The 11,873-nt window shown below is 30.7% G+C and overlaps 1 protein-coding gene across 2 annotated transcripts in view; it reads right to left on the bottom strand.

The window, feature by feature from the left end:
• Nucleotides 1-212: 212 nt before the first annotated feature.
• The window catches only part of LOC134533271 (uncharacterized), a 167,084-nt gene continuing 155,423 nt past the window's right edge, over nucleotides 213-11,873 (bottom strand). Inside the window, exon 3 of one of the 2 annotated variants that reach the window (XM_063370716.1) lies at nucleotides 213-967. In XM_063370716.1, coding sequence (XP_063226786.1) covers nucleotides 843-967 — 125 coding nt within the window. In that variant the 3' untranslated portion in view covers nucleotides 213-842. Of the gene's footprint in view, nucleotides 968-7,557; nucleotides 10,738-11,873 lie in introns of those variants that run through there. The other variant, XM_063370715.1, reaches the window with a different exon arrangement.

Below are 11,873 nucleotides of genomic sequence, written 5' to 3'. Positions count from 1 at the left end.
AACAAAAACTTTTACTCATTAGTGCATTAAATTTTTAACTTTGCTTTGAAGGGTAAAATTTTCATTACTAGAAAGAAAGTTAGGGTTATGAGAACTGTGACATAGGAAATCACACAATGAGAGGAATTTTTATACTGTCGTTTTATGGTGGTGATAACATGAATAAAAATCTAAGAACATTTTTGTACTACAAAAAATATATACATTCGTAATTTTTGATTTTACACTTTTTATTGAATAATAACCTTTCATACAAAAAATATAACAGTTTCACAAATCATCCCTAAAAGGCATTCGTAAAACATTTACAAGATTTCACTAATTTGAATATCTATAAACGACAACCAATCCTTATAAAAACAAAAAAGTATAAAAGTATAAAAATTTTTGAGCAATTCCCAAGAACTTGTAAATAAAAACATATGATAAAATGTTTCAAAGTATAGAAAACATTTTTGTGCATAATAAATGTTTTTCAAATACATCTACAAATAAAATTTAAAATATATACAACAATAAACATTTAAAAACTTATCAATACACATTATGTATTTTTCTAGTAAATTAATTATAATTATTCATTTAATACAATGCATGGTAAATGTTTTCCTACTAACATAGAAAAAGAACCAAATTTCAGCTACATCCATATTTGAGATTTTTTGGTTTAAAATTAAAACATATAAAAAGTACAATGAAAAATTAATGAAAAATACTTAACAATTTTTAGTAAAGATGGTGGTTACGATAAGTCTCCAGTAGTGTAATTTTGGATTTTATGAAAGTTTTGTCATTGAGTGACCAATATAAAATGATTATGTAATTAAACTTAAGGCAGTAACTCAAAACATTCGAAGAATTGTTACAGTCTTCAAAGCAAGTGTGTAGGCATTACAATGATATGTTTTCCTTCCACTCTTGATGAGGCTTCTGTTCATAGCATCAGGACGACAGCACCAAATATAACCTGAAACAGGTGCACAAATAAGAAACATAAATTTAAATGATAGTTCACAACTGACCCTTATTGCATGTAGTATGTATAGAAAAAATGATTGTTATTGCTACAACCAACATGCAAGTTAAATGAGCAAACTGGAAGGGACAACATAATTCATCTGCGGTGCTGACAGCCTTGCGCCAAACAGCAGACAATGAAAAGGCTTTGACAGCGAGTCTTATGTCGAAGCACGGACGCATAAAATAAATTATTTTGTAACTTTCATTTAGATTATAAATGGCGTACATGTGGAAATGAAAAAAAAGTACGAAATGACATTATTTAGAAAGAGGATTTTTTTGCCAACATTAAATTAAGATACTTAAGCAATTAGTTTCCTTCAATAAAAATATGCTTAAGAGCAATGTTTATACTTATAACTATTTATAACGATTTTATAAAGGTAGTTAGTAGTTGCGACTTAAATCTGAAGTCCACTAGTAAAATCATAGTTAAGAGATCAAATTACATCAACCAAGAAGTTATTCAAAAATATATAACTGAAAATACTATTTAAAAATAAGTATTTATCTATACTACTAATAAAAAACGTTTGATAAAAAAAAACTTAAAGGCAGTCATGGCGACAGTCGACAGTTGTGAAAAATTTTAACTTTGCTTTTAAATGTGTAATATGACATCATTTCTACGTCAAAAGTACTTAAGAAAATTATTTTGGTATTATATCAGTATGATGTCAGCATAATATCATTTATTCTTAGTAATTCTCAGTGGTATGTCAAAATTACGTAAAACTTAATTACCTAGCTTTGGCTTACCAGTGATGTCAGACCAAGGTCATGTATTCACGTGGTCAATTTAACTTCATTTACTGCTACTACAGCATGTCGCTGACGCGAACCAATAAGTTTTACCACTACCAAAAATCGCTCAACGCGGCTAAATAAGTTCAAAAACTATTGTAAACTGCTATATAAATGAACTAGTCATATATATAGTTTTTACAATTTTTGTCTAATAACTATTTGTTAAGCTACAAAACTACTGCACGGATTTTGATTAGAATGTTTTTATAGTCATGTAGTTACTTAACTAACTGAAGGTGTTAAATTAGAGTAAATAAGGTTTAACAATAGTTAATGTCACCTCCATCGGTAGTCAAGAATCGCTTAATATTTTGGGCATACTTAAGAAAATTAAAAAAAAATAATTAAATATACATATCTTTTTTCTTCAAATTTCACCACAATGGATAGTTTTGGATTTATAATACCGGTACCATAAAAAAACTTAAATTTGAACTGAGTATGAACAACCTGCATACAAAGTGAAGTACTGTGCTCTTCTCCTTTTGTAAAACACATTTTCCAAAATTCGATTGTAAAAGTTATAAAAATAATTTTGGCTTTAGTATAAATATCTTACCTCTAAAGCTAATTAATGTAAGAACCTGGTATTGGAATGTTTCACTTTTTTTTACCATTTTGCGTTGTTCCTCGCTGTAGAGGTTTTATTTCATAAATAATTATACATATCCAGAATCTATGTAGTGCGTTTTTTTATTTCAATTTTATAAAATTTTAATGGTAAGTATTAAAGTTTAGGTTAACAATAGTAATAAAATTCGAGGTTATATAGTAAGTATAATTGATAAGCTATCAAGCATTACTAAAATGTTAGTTCTATATTCAGAAAAGGTTATATGAGTTCAAAAGGATTTTAAATTGAAAAAACAAAATTCATGAAACTAACTTTGCGGTATATAATATATTCATTATTAATTACAAATAAAGATAAAATACAAATTTAAATTTTGTATTTCTTTAAAATTTTCGAAACTCGTTTCTTACAAGTGTGAGGAGTGGTAGGTGTTTACTTTTATTAAAAAAAAAAACCAAACATATTTTTTACCTCATAAAAATAAAACTGAAATTAATAATTATAACAAAATTGTCGTTTAATGAGTAGCATTCATACCTAGATAATCCCCAATCGTAAGATACGAAAACATCACATACCGCCATTTTTACTATCTTAGTAGTATATTATCTTTAAAAAAAACCACAAGCAACTCTTTTCTGTGTTTCCTATACTATGAAACTCATTATCTAGGTTTCAAAAGTTCGTTTTCTTACTTAACGCGTAGATGTACTATAAAATATTATTTATTTTCAGTAAACCAAAACCTAGGAGTTTCGGAAAGTGTTTAACGGTTTCGACGTAGGTAAATCTCTTCAAACAGTTTTAGAGCTTAGGAATATTTTTAATTATAAAAACTAACCATTTAGAAACTCTTGGAAATTCTAAACCTCCAGCGTATGTAGGTATGTTCACAGTTCCGAAATTTTATATTAAAAACTGAATTACTTCTTTACCCTTAAGGGGTGACATTTCTGTATAATAGTAATATAAGTTAGTATTTTTTTGTTTTTCATACCCAAAATATAACTTCTGTTTTAACATTTACACGTTTATTTATTTTTTAAATAAAAAAAAAACTCTTATTCTGCTTCCTTTTTATTTGTTAACTTTAATGCATCCTGAGTTCCACACAATCGACTTGATTGGCATTGAAAATATTTTTTTTTTTCAAAACCAAACTTTTACACTTTACCACCCTATTAGAAACATCACCACTACATATAACATTATAGTAGTATAGGATAGCAGGTCCAATGATAGGCTTCTGGCTGTGGTGCCTGGTGCGAACACTTCCTTCTCTTGCGACCGTGAGTGAGCATCCTGCATCCCGCATAAAAGTAATATTTACCTTAACACAACCCGTGATGTTATCTGTTGACGAAAATAGGAACTACTTGCAACATGTTTCTTGTCCCACAAAAATTAACTCTCACTGATGAAATATTAAAATAATTCTTTTTAAGTACCTAATGGTTACAATTTAAAACTCTCAGTAAATGTCTGCTATTAGTCTCAGTAACTAATATGGATCCTTGTTCCGTGACTGTGGTATCGAAAGGACACAGATTTAAGATTTGTAGCAAGGAATTTATCTTGAGAAAGAATGGTAAGACAACACGAGAACACTGACTGTGTTAAAAAGACGCGATAGAACATGAACTGTCAAGGTTGCTTACCAGCTAGAGGACAACGATAGATCTACTAATCTAAAGAGTGTTCTGCATTACGTCAATAATATTCCTTGTCTTGAACGACATTATGTTCATGGATATTCCGATCTCGATAAAGAACTTAAATTGAAGGATAATGATGGTTGACTTTGGAAGAATTCTTGAAATGAAAAGTGAGAATTGAAGTAGATCCTCTTTACTTTGTAATGAATTTCTAGGTTAATAAATACAAATTTCCAATATGGCTGACATGACTTACTGAAGGTTGGTAGACAAGGAGCCTATGCTGCTTTTAGGATTATGATAATGATTTATAAATAAGTATTTTTTTTACATAAAATTAAATTATTGCCATGGTCAAGGATCGAGGCAAGGAAAGGGATCCATCGGTTCAATCAGTAAATTAATGACAGATTTTTTTTCATGAATTTTGAACTTCTTCCCAAATTTCTAGGGTAATTATTACGAATTATCAAGATGATGGACATATCGGCTTATAGGAGGCTAGTTGGCTAGAAAACTAAGCTTCATTTAGGACTTTCGACCATATTTTATTGAAAATATTTTTATATAAATACAATAAATATTTTTTGCATCACCCAGGGAATGAACCAAGGGCAGGAACTAATCGAATCAATCAGTTAAATAATTGCAAATTTATTTAATGAACTTTGGAATTGTTCCCGAATTTATAGCTAAATAATGACGAATTTCCAGGATGGTGCTCAAATGTCTAAATGGCAGGCACTACAGTTATAATAAATGATTACTTAACTTTAGTGGGGAAAAATTAAACTAACATGGTGGCAGTGCACTCTAGCAGACGAAAATAAGATGTAGGCCTTCAGCAGACGAAAACAAGATGGCGTAAATGACGACATACTAACTGACGATATATACCTTGACATTAGTGGTGCGAGGTCTGTCTGCCGGTGGCTTCTGTAAAGGATCTGTTGCCATTTTTTTTTTGCTTAGCCGGGTTTGGAATGATGACCCCTAGCTCCATGGCATAAGTGTATTTTTAAAATAATATTTACTAAATTATGTTTAAAAAGTTTTTTATAAATTTTAAATCTTTTCCCACTATAATATTATAATAATTAAGGATTTTCAAGATGGTGACCGTGATATTCAATTCAATATGGGGGAATGTTTTAATTTGCATTTTAATTAATGTTTTATAAATTGATTTTTTCTTTACAATCTGATAATTAGATTTTAAAGATGGCAACCGTAACAATAATAGCAACGATCTGGAATCCAAGATGGCGGTCGTAACTAAAAGTGCAAGGATGACATTATACACATCCAGGATGTCAAGCATAATAATAGATGCAACATTTCTAGAACCCAAGAAGGCGAACATAACAATATTAGCAACTGTGATTTTAAATTATTTTTATTAAAATTTTATTAATAATTTTTTTATTTTTTTAATACTGTTCTGTATCTTCTAACATAAAAAAAAAGGATTTCAAAGATGGCAACCATAATTTAAATTGAAAATTAGGTTGAATGGCATTCTTTTACAAGATGGCGGAATGTTCGAGGAAACAAAATGTCGGAAAGTTGCAGAAAACAAAATGGATTATCCCAGATGCCCGCCAGGGTCAGGGTCGTCATCCAAGATGGCAGTCGGCACCACAGCCTGAAGCCGTAAATACATATGTATACTACTCATGATGTCACAATCAAAGATGGCACACCAGCACCAGGCAACACAGCCAGAAGCAAGTCTCCGGTCCCCTTATCCCATGCTTCTCATTATGTATGTTAATAATGCCCATTTTTATATATTTTTCGTTAATATCTTGTGGTTATAAATTTTTCAATATAAACCCAAGCTTACTTTTTTACATTGTTACCTGTAAAAAATAGGAAATAGGTAAAATGTGGTTTAAATATAGCTAGCGTGTGATATTTATTATTTTAATTTAAATATAAAATTTATGTAAATAATTAAGTCAGTTATTACATTCTGCTTGATTTACAATTAGCTTTCGAGAGGTTTTTATACGATAAAACCAAATCCATCGCATTTTTCTCTTCTAAGAAGTGGGTATCGAAGTCGATGAAAACAGAATATAAACTTGATTCATGTTTTGATTCGTATTTCCAAAAATCCCTCTCTAGTATACACATTCGAAATTATTAATTTATCTTTATAAAATAAATATTTTACTTTTTACTTTTGACTATTTTTTTTAAAATGGTAAAAAAAAGTATTAATAGTACTATTGTTTATTTCCCATTTAAATAAAATGTTAACTTAAAATTGATTAACTTTGGTAACATAATTTTTATTTTCGTTGAACTACGTTCATTACTTTAAGTCCCCAGTCGTTGTATAAATTATTTGCTGATATACATTAATTATACTGATCTCGCAAACGAACTCTATTTTTACAGCACCGTATTAAAAAAATTAAGATGTGTTCCAGAAAGTAATGCCACTTTTAATACACTTTACTGGTCCATCCAACCTATAAAAAATAAAATTGCAGATAAAATGGTACTGCAAATGACTGACTTGGTATAATATAAGCTATACTGCATATAATCACTTAAATAAGCTCAACTATGTATAATTTAAACATTTTTTAGTAATAAAACTCAAAATATAAGTAGCAAGAGACACTGTTAAGTCTCTAAACAACTGGAAATAATTTTAGTTTCCCAACTTAAATACAAGTATCAAAGAGAATTGTTTTCCCTGAATGTTATTCGAAAAGTTTACATGGTTTTAATTTCCTAAATAGTCATAAGCATTAAAAAAAATAAAGTAATAGATTATTAAAATAAAGCCTTCTAATGTACAACTACAAAATCAAGAGAAATTATAAAATGATGAAATATGAATTTAAGTAACTAATAAATATTATATATCTTTTCTTAAGTTTCACAATACTACCTTTCCTTAATTTACTCAATGTTAGGAACAAAAATAAAATAAACAAAAATGTTAGTGGGGAAAATAAACATGTTATGATTATAAAATATACTAATTTTTTGATTAAGGTTTTAAAAGCAATGCGCTACAAACGTAAAACATAATTCATTTAAGGCAATGTAAAAAAAAAAAAAACGAAATGAACTATTGAAAACAATTATTTATAACACTACACAATTCTCATAAAGCAACATAATTAAAACTCCATATTATGCTACGATAAAATTAATGTGGCTGTATTTAAATATTACTAAATTTTATTTCAAAATGTTAGGATTTCTTTATTAAAAATGAGCTTTATTGTAACTGTCAGAAAAACAAGTTTTGTAACTGATGAAAAAGTACAGGCTAAGCATCAAAGAGACATACAAAGGCTACAAAACTAGATATACTAGGCATATAATTACTAATAAAGGATTTAGTTAGTTAAGGCGAAGTGAATAGCAATATCTGGATAAAAAGGCCAATGAGATTAGCATCAAACCAGCATTAATAACATGCATTGTGAACCCAACTACAAACAAATAAACAAAATAATTATTTAAAAACTCACCATTTAGTAAGATAGTTGAAATTCTCAACTTAGGTCCAGTGCAAATAAGTGCACTTCAAGTCATTCACAAATTCACTCAAAGCTCCCTCAGATGGTTGTCCTGATAATTTCTTACATTGGTATGTGCTAAAATAAGGAGCTTTACACAGCTTAAAAAATACTAAGAAGCCTTTAGTTATGTTCACTATAACTGCTGTACAGTCTATTTACACGTTCACAATTCCTAAATGTTAATAAAAAATTATATCTATATGCCTCATTCTTTTACCTCTTTTAAATTATACTTTTTTCTAAACCACACATGGAATATTGTCTTGGATGTAAGTGATAGTGTTGTAGTTGGCAATTATCACAGATTGCTTGCGAAGTGGAATGGCAGGCTGCGACATGAGCTCATTGCTACAATAATTATGTTCCCTGTGGTTGTAAGTGCCAGAACATGGGTCGCGACTCACTGAGTTTGCAGGAATGTGTCTCTGGTCAGCCAAGTTTCCTGAAAAGACAGTATTAGGCACACTAGAGGAAAATAAACTGGCACGAAGTTGACCGAGGCGTTGTTTATTTCTGCAGTTGCATTTTTTATATCTCTGCTGACCACCACCAACAGTATTAAAGTTCACAGCTAGCTGTTGTGTGAGATCCTGGTTATTCGAGAGATTTAAATTGGTGCTGCTATAAACTGGGGAAGGGCCATTGTAATAATGTTGGCGTCTGGGTCTCCTGCGAACTTTAGGATATAAACTGCTCGGGATATTGTGATTTTCACGATTCGTGTCTGAACTTACATGGTTATTGTCCTGACTTCGTGCACTTCTTACATTGTCATTTTCAAGTACGGGAAAGCTAGTCATTGAAATTATATGGCCACTCCCATATTTTAAACTATTGTTTGAACTATTATTTAAGTCTCCATCATGATTGGTAGTATTTTTGTCTCTTGGACACATTGTTTCTGCACTCTCGTAAATAATTCTTGATGCTGTATCCCCTTCGTTGAATTTTGAATCACAAGGTACTTCTTGATCTTGGTAACTTTCTGGGCCCATATTCAATTCAATACCTTTGTGGCTTGTAACATAAGCCTGCCTCTCGTACATTTCTGTTTTTTTCAACATGTTATTGATTAATGTATATTCACCCATACTTAATGATATAGGTCTTTTTGGTAGTGATCTTTCTTCTTGGAATGTGTTTTGATTGACGGAAGTGCTATTGAATTCTGTGGCACTATCTGGTTGAGAGAAATATTTTGAATGTGAAGGGATATGGTGTAAATTTGAAGTTGTGTGATTTTGCTGTAATGGCACATAGCTAGTGAATGAAGGCGTAAGATTCGACTGCCGTGAGGCAGTAGGAATGGGTTGTAATGTGTGAGGCCTTGTATGCGATGAAACAGCACCAGACTGCAATGGTGGAAATTCTGAATGTAAATGTGAAGGCCATGCGGACATTGAATGAGTTGGTGAAGGAATTGATTGTAATGGTGCAGAACTTACACCCGAGGACACAGGACTTGACTGCAATATGGATGTCCCCGAATGTAGGGGCATTGGTACTGTATTTAACACAGTATTTTTTGAAAGCAAAGAAGATAGTATTGGTTGTGAATGTTGTTGGTCGGATGTTCCTTCAAGATTTTGCTGGCAAGCATTATTCTGTGTTTGTTGTGATGCAGTGGCTGACATTGCTTGAGATTTATTAACATCATGGTGCATTTCTTGCTGAACCTTTGAATAGGTGCCTGTGGTTTTTTGTGTCCACTGGATGCTAGCTGGATCAATCAACCTTCTACACTGCTCCTGTGCTGGTAAGAGGCAGTTTTCACGTGTCTTATTTTTTGAGTGTCTGTGTTTATTGTGAAATTTGTGAATTACTTTTAGGTGATCAGTTTTGTAGTGCTTTATCAGCAATTCATACGTAGAGAAAGATTTTGGACATTCAGAACAATAACGTAAAGTTACTTCAATGTGCTTTCTTCTGATGTGTGTTTTTAAACCTGCTTGGGATTTTATCTTCTGTGAACATAATGTACACACAATGTCTGAACTCATATCTGTCATTTGCTTAGCAATAGAATTCAATACCACTTTTGTTATCGCACACGAATTGTGAAACAAATGCACAGTCTCATCTAATTCACTTTCAGAATAATCCATTCGTTTCTCAGTCAAAGAAATGTTTCTACGGTGTACATTTTTCGACTGGTCCAATTTTTCAGTAGATTGTGATTTTTTATAACTGTTAGCAACATCAAATTTACTTGATTGTTTTTCAAAATCCAAAACACCAATCCTCGATTGATTACATTCCCTGGTTTCAAAGTTACCAACTGCAGCCTTTACTTGCTGAAATTCTGTAAATGACTCTGTTCCTGTGTGATGTGTTTTATGTATATATTTATAACACTTGTTTAATTTATTGACTAACATCACACAGTGTTGCAAAACTTTAAACAGCAGTCTTTGCTGCTGTGCATTGTTCCTCGATTCTGCTTGTTTTTGTAGTAACTTAACCGAAGTTATGCAATTCGACAACTCTGTTATTGACTGGGTGCAATAGAGCAACATTTCTTTTGAAAAAATGCATTCTTGGGATGCATTGTCAAAATGACTGCACTGATTCGACTGAATCAAAGTCGTTTGTATTTGTAAATCATGTTTTGCATTATTCCGCTGATTTAATTCAAAAAATTTCTGCAAGAATTGCTGCGCCTTTTTCATTGAGAATATAATTTTTTCAGGTAGTTTCTGCATTGGTGAGCTGCTTTGTTGTGTCTGCTGTGCTGAAGTGCATGTTTTATGTGGCTCACAAAAATGTTTAGACTTGTCACAATGTTCCATCTCCTGCACCGAATCATTACAATACTTTATCTTCACTGCTGAATTTTCACTATTTTCATCCTCATTCACATGTATATTACACTGTTTAAATTTACTTGATGGCATATCACTTTGCACCAACTTGTAAGCTGAGCCATCAGTTTGCTTTGCTTTTTTCATTCTCCTCTCTATTTTTTGAAATTTTTTTACTAGCTTATAAAAATTTTTCATATTATTTTCTGACTTCTCTCTTTCTTCATTCGGAAGTGTCGACTCACTGCCTCGTTTCTGCAACAGCCTTGTGTAGTTCACTTTCTGTGCTTTGTCTTCTGAGCCAAAAATCTTCATTCCACCATTGTTATCTGCAAAATAAACAATCATTTTAAAACTTTTGTATTATATTATTATTGATATCATTCTAATAAATATATATATATATACAAAGTTTGGATGTTATTTACATAATCGCATCGTTAATACCTAACGATTTTGAATAAAATTTGAAACAAAGCTAGCTTATGTCTTGTATTAACACATAAGCTACAAATAATTATAAAATTCCACTCCTATGAGAGTGAAAGAGGGGTAAATTTAGTTTTATAATAAAAAAAATGTTAGGAGGTTAGACATATGGAATGAATTATAGACATAAAAATAGTGGGTGTAACTTCATTTTGTCTATGAAGATATGCCCATGTACCGAATAAAGTGGAGATAAGAAAAATGAAAGATTTTTACAAGTTTTCATCACCATCTTTGCTACTACTGTGAATATATATTTAGTACTTTTTTATTAGGTTTATCAAAAGTGAATAGCCACACTTCCATGAAATATATGCAAGCACACAATTACCTTTGCACAAAATAAATTTTCGCACACATTCTAAAACTTTCGCAAAATTTTCACACACTTTTGTATACTTGTGCGTACTACTGAAAAAATTAAATTTTTTTAATATTTTTTTTACTTTTTAAATACATACTGATAATTTTGCCTGTTCCCGTTCAAATGCATAGTTTCACATACATTTTCACAATTTTTCATACTTTATAATACATCATACTTTTTGATAATTTTACATATTCTTCCATACTTAGCTATACTTTCACAACCTTCCCTGCAATATTTAAAATTTGTACACTTTCACATAAATTTGCATACTTTGGCATGCTTATTAACATACTTTCACATATTCTCAGACTTCGGTTTATTCACATACTTTTCATTCGCATATTGTCTAGAATTCCGATTTTTTCACATACTTTTCCATCATTATGCATACTTGTCCGCTTTTGCAAAATATTGTACACTTTTGCCCACTTTCGCAGACTATTAACAATTTTGCACATTAATGTGTGCTATTTCACAGCTATTGTATGGTATAAGCACAACTTTTCTTATTGTTTAGAAATTTTTTGTTTTAAATATGGTGAAGTGGTATCACCATTTAAGTTTCTACTTAATTTCCCTTTAATGTCTCAAAAAAAGAGGCCTTTT

This window comes from Bacillus rossius, chromosome 6, assembly GCF_032445375.1.
Source record: "Bacillus rossius redtenbacheri isolate Brsri chromosome 6, Brsri_v3, whole genome shotgun sequence".
Classification (NCBI taxonomy): domain Eukaryota; kingdom Metazoa; phylum Arthropoda; class Insecta; order Phasmatodea; family Bacillidae; genus Bacillus; species Bacillus rossius.
Note: the sequence above shows the minus strand (reverse complement) of the source record. Positions and strands in the feature narration are given on the sequence as shown.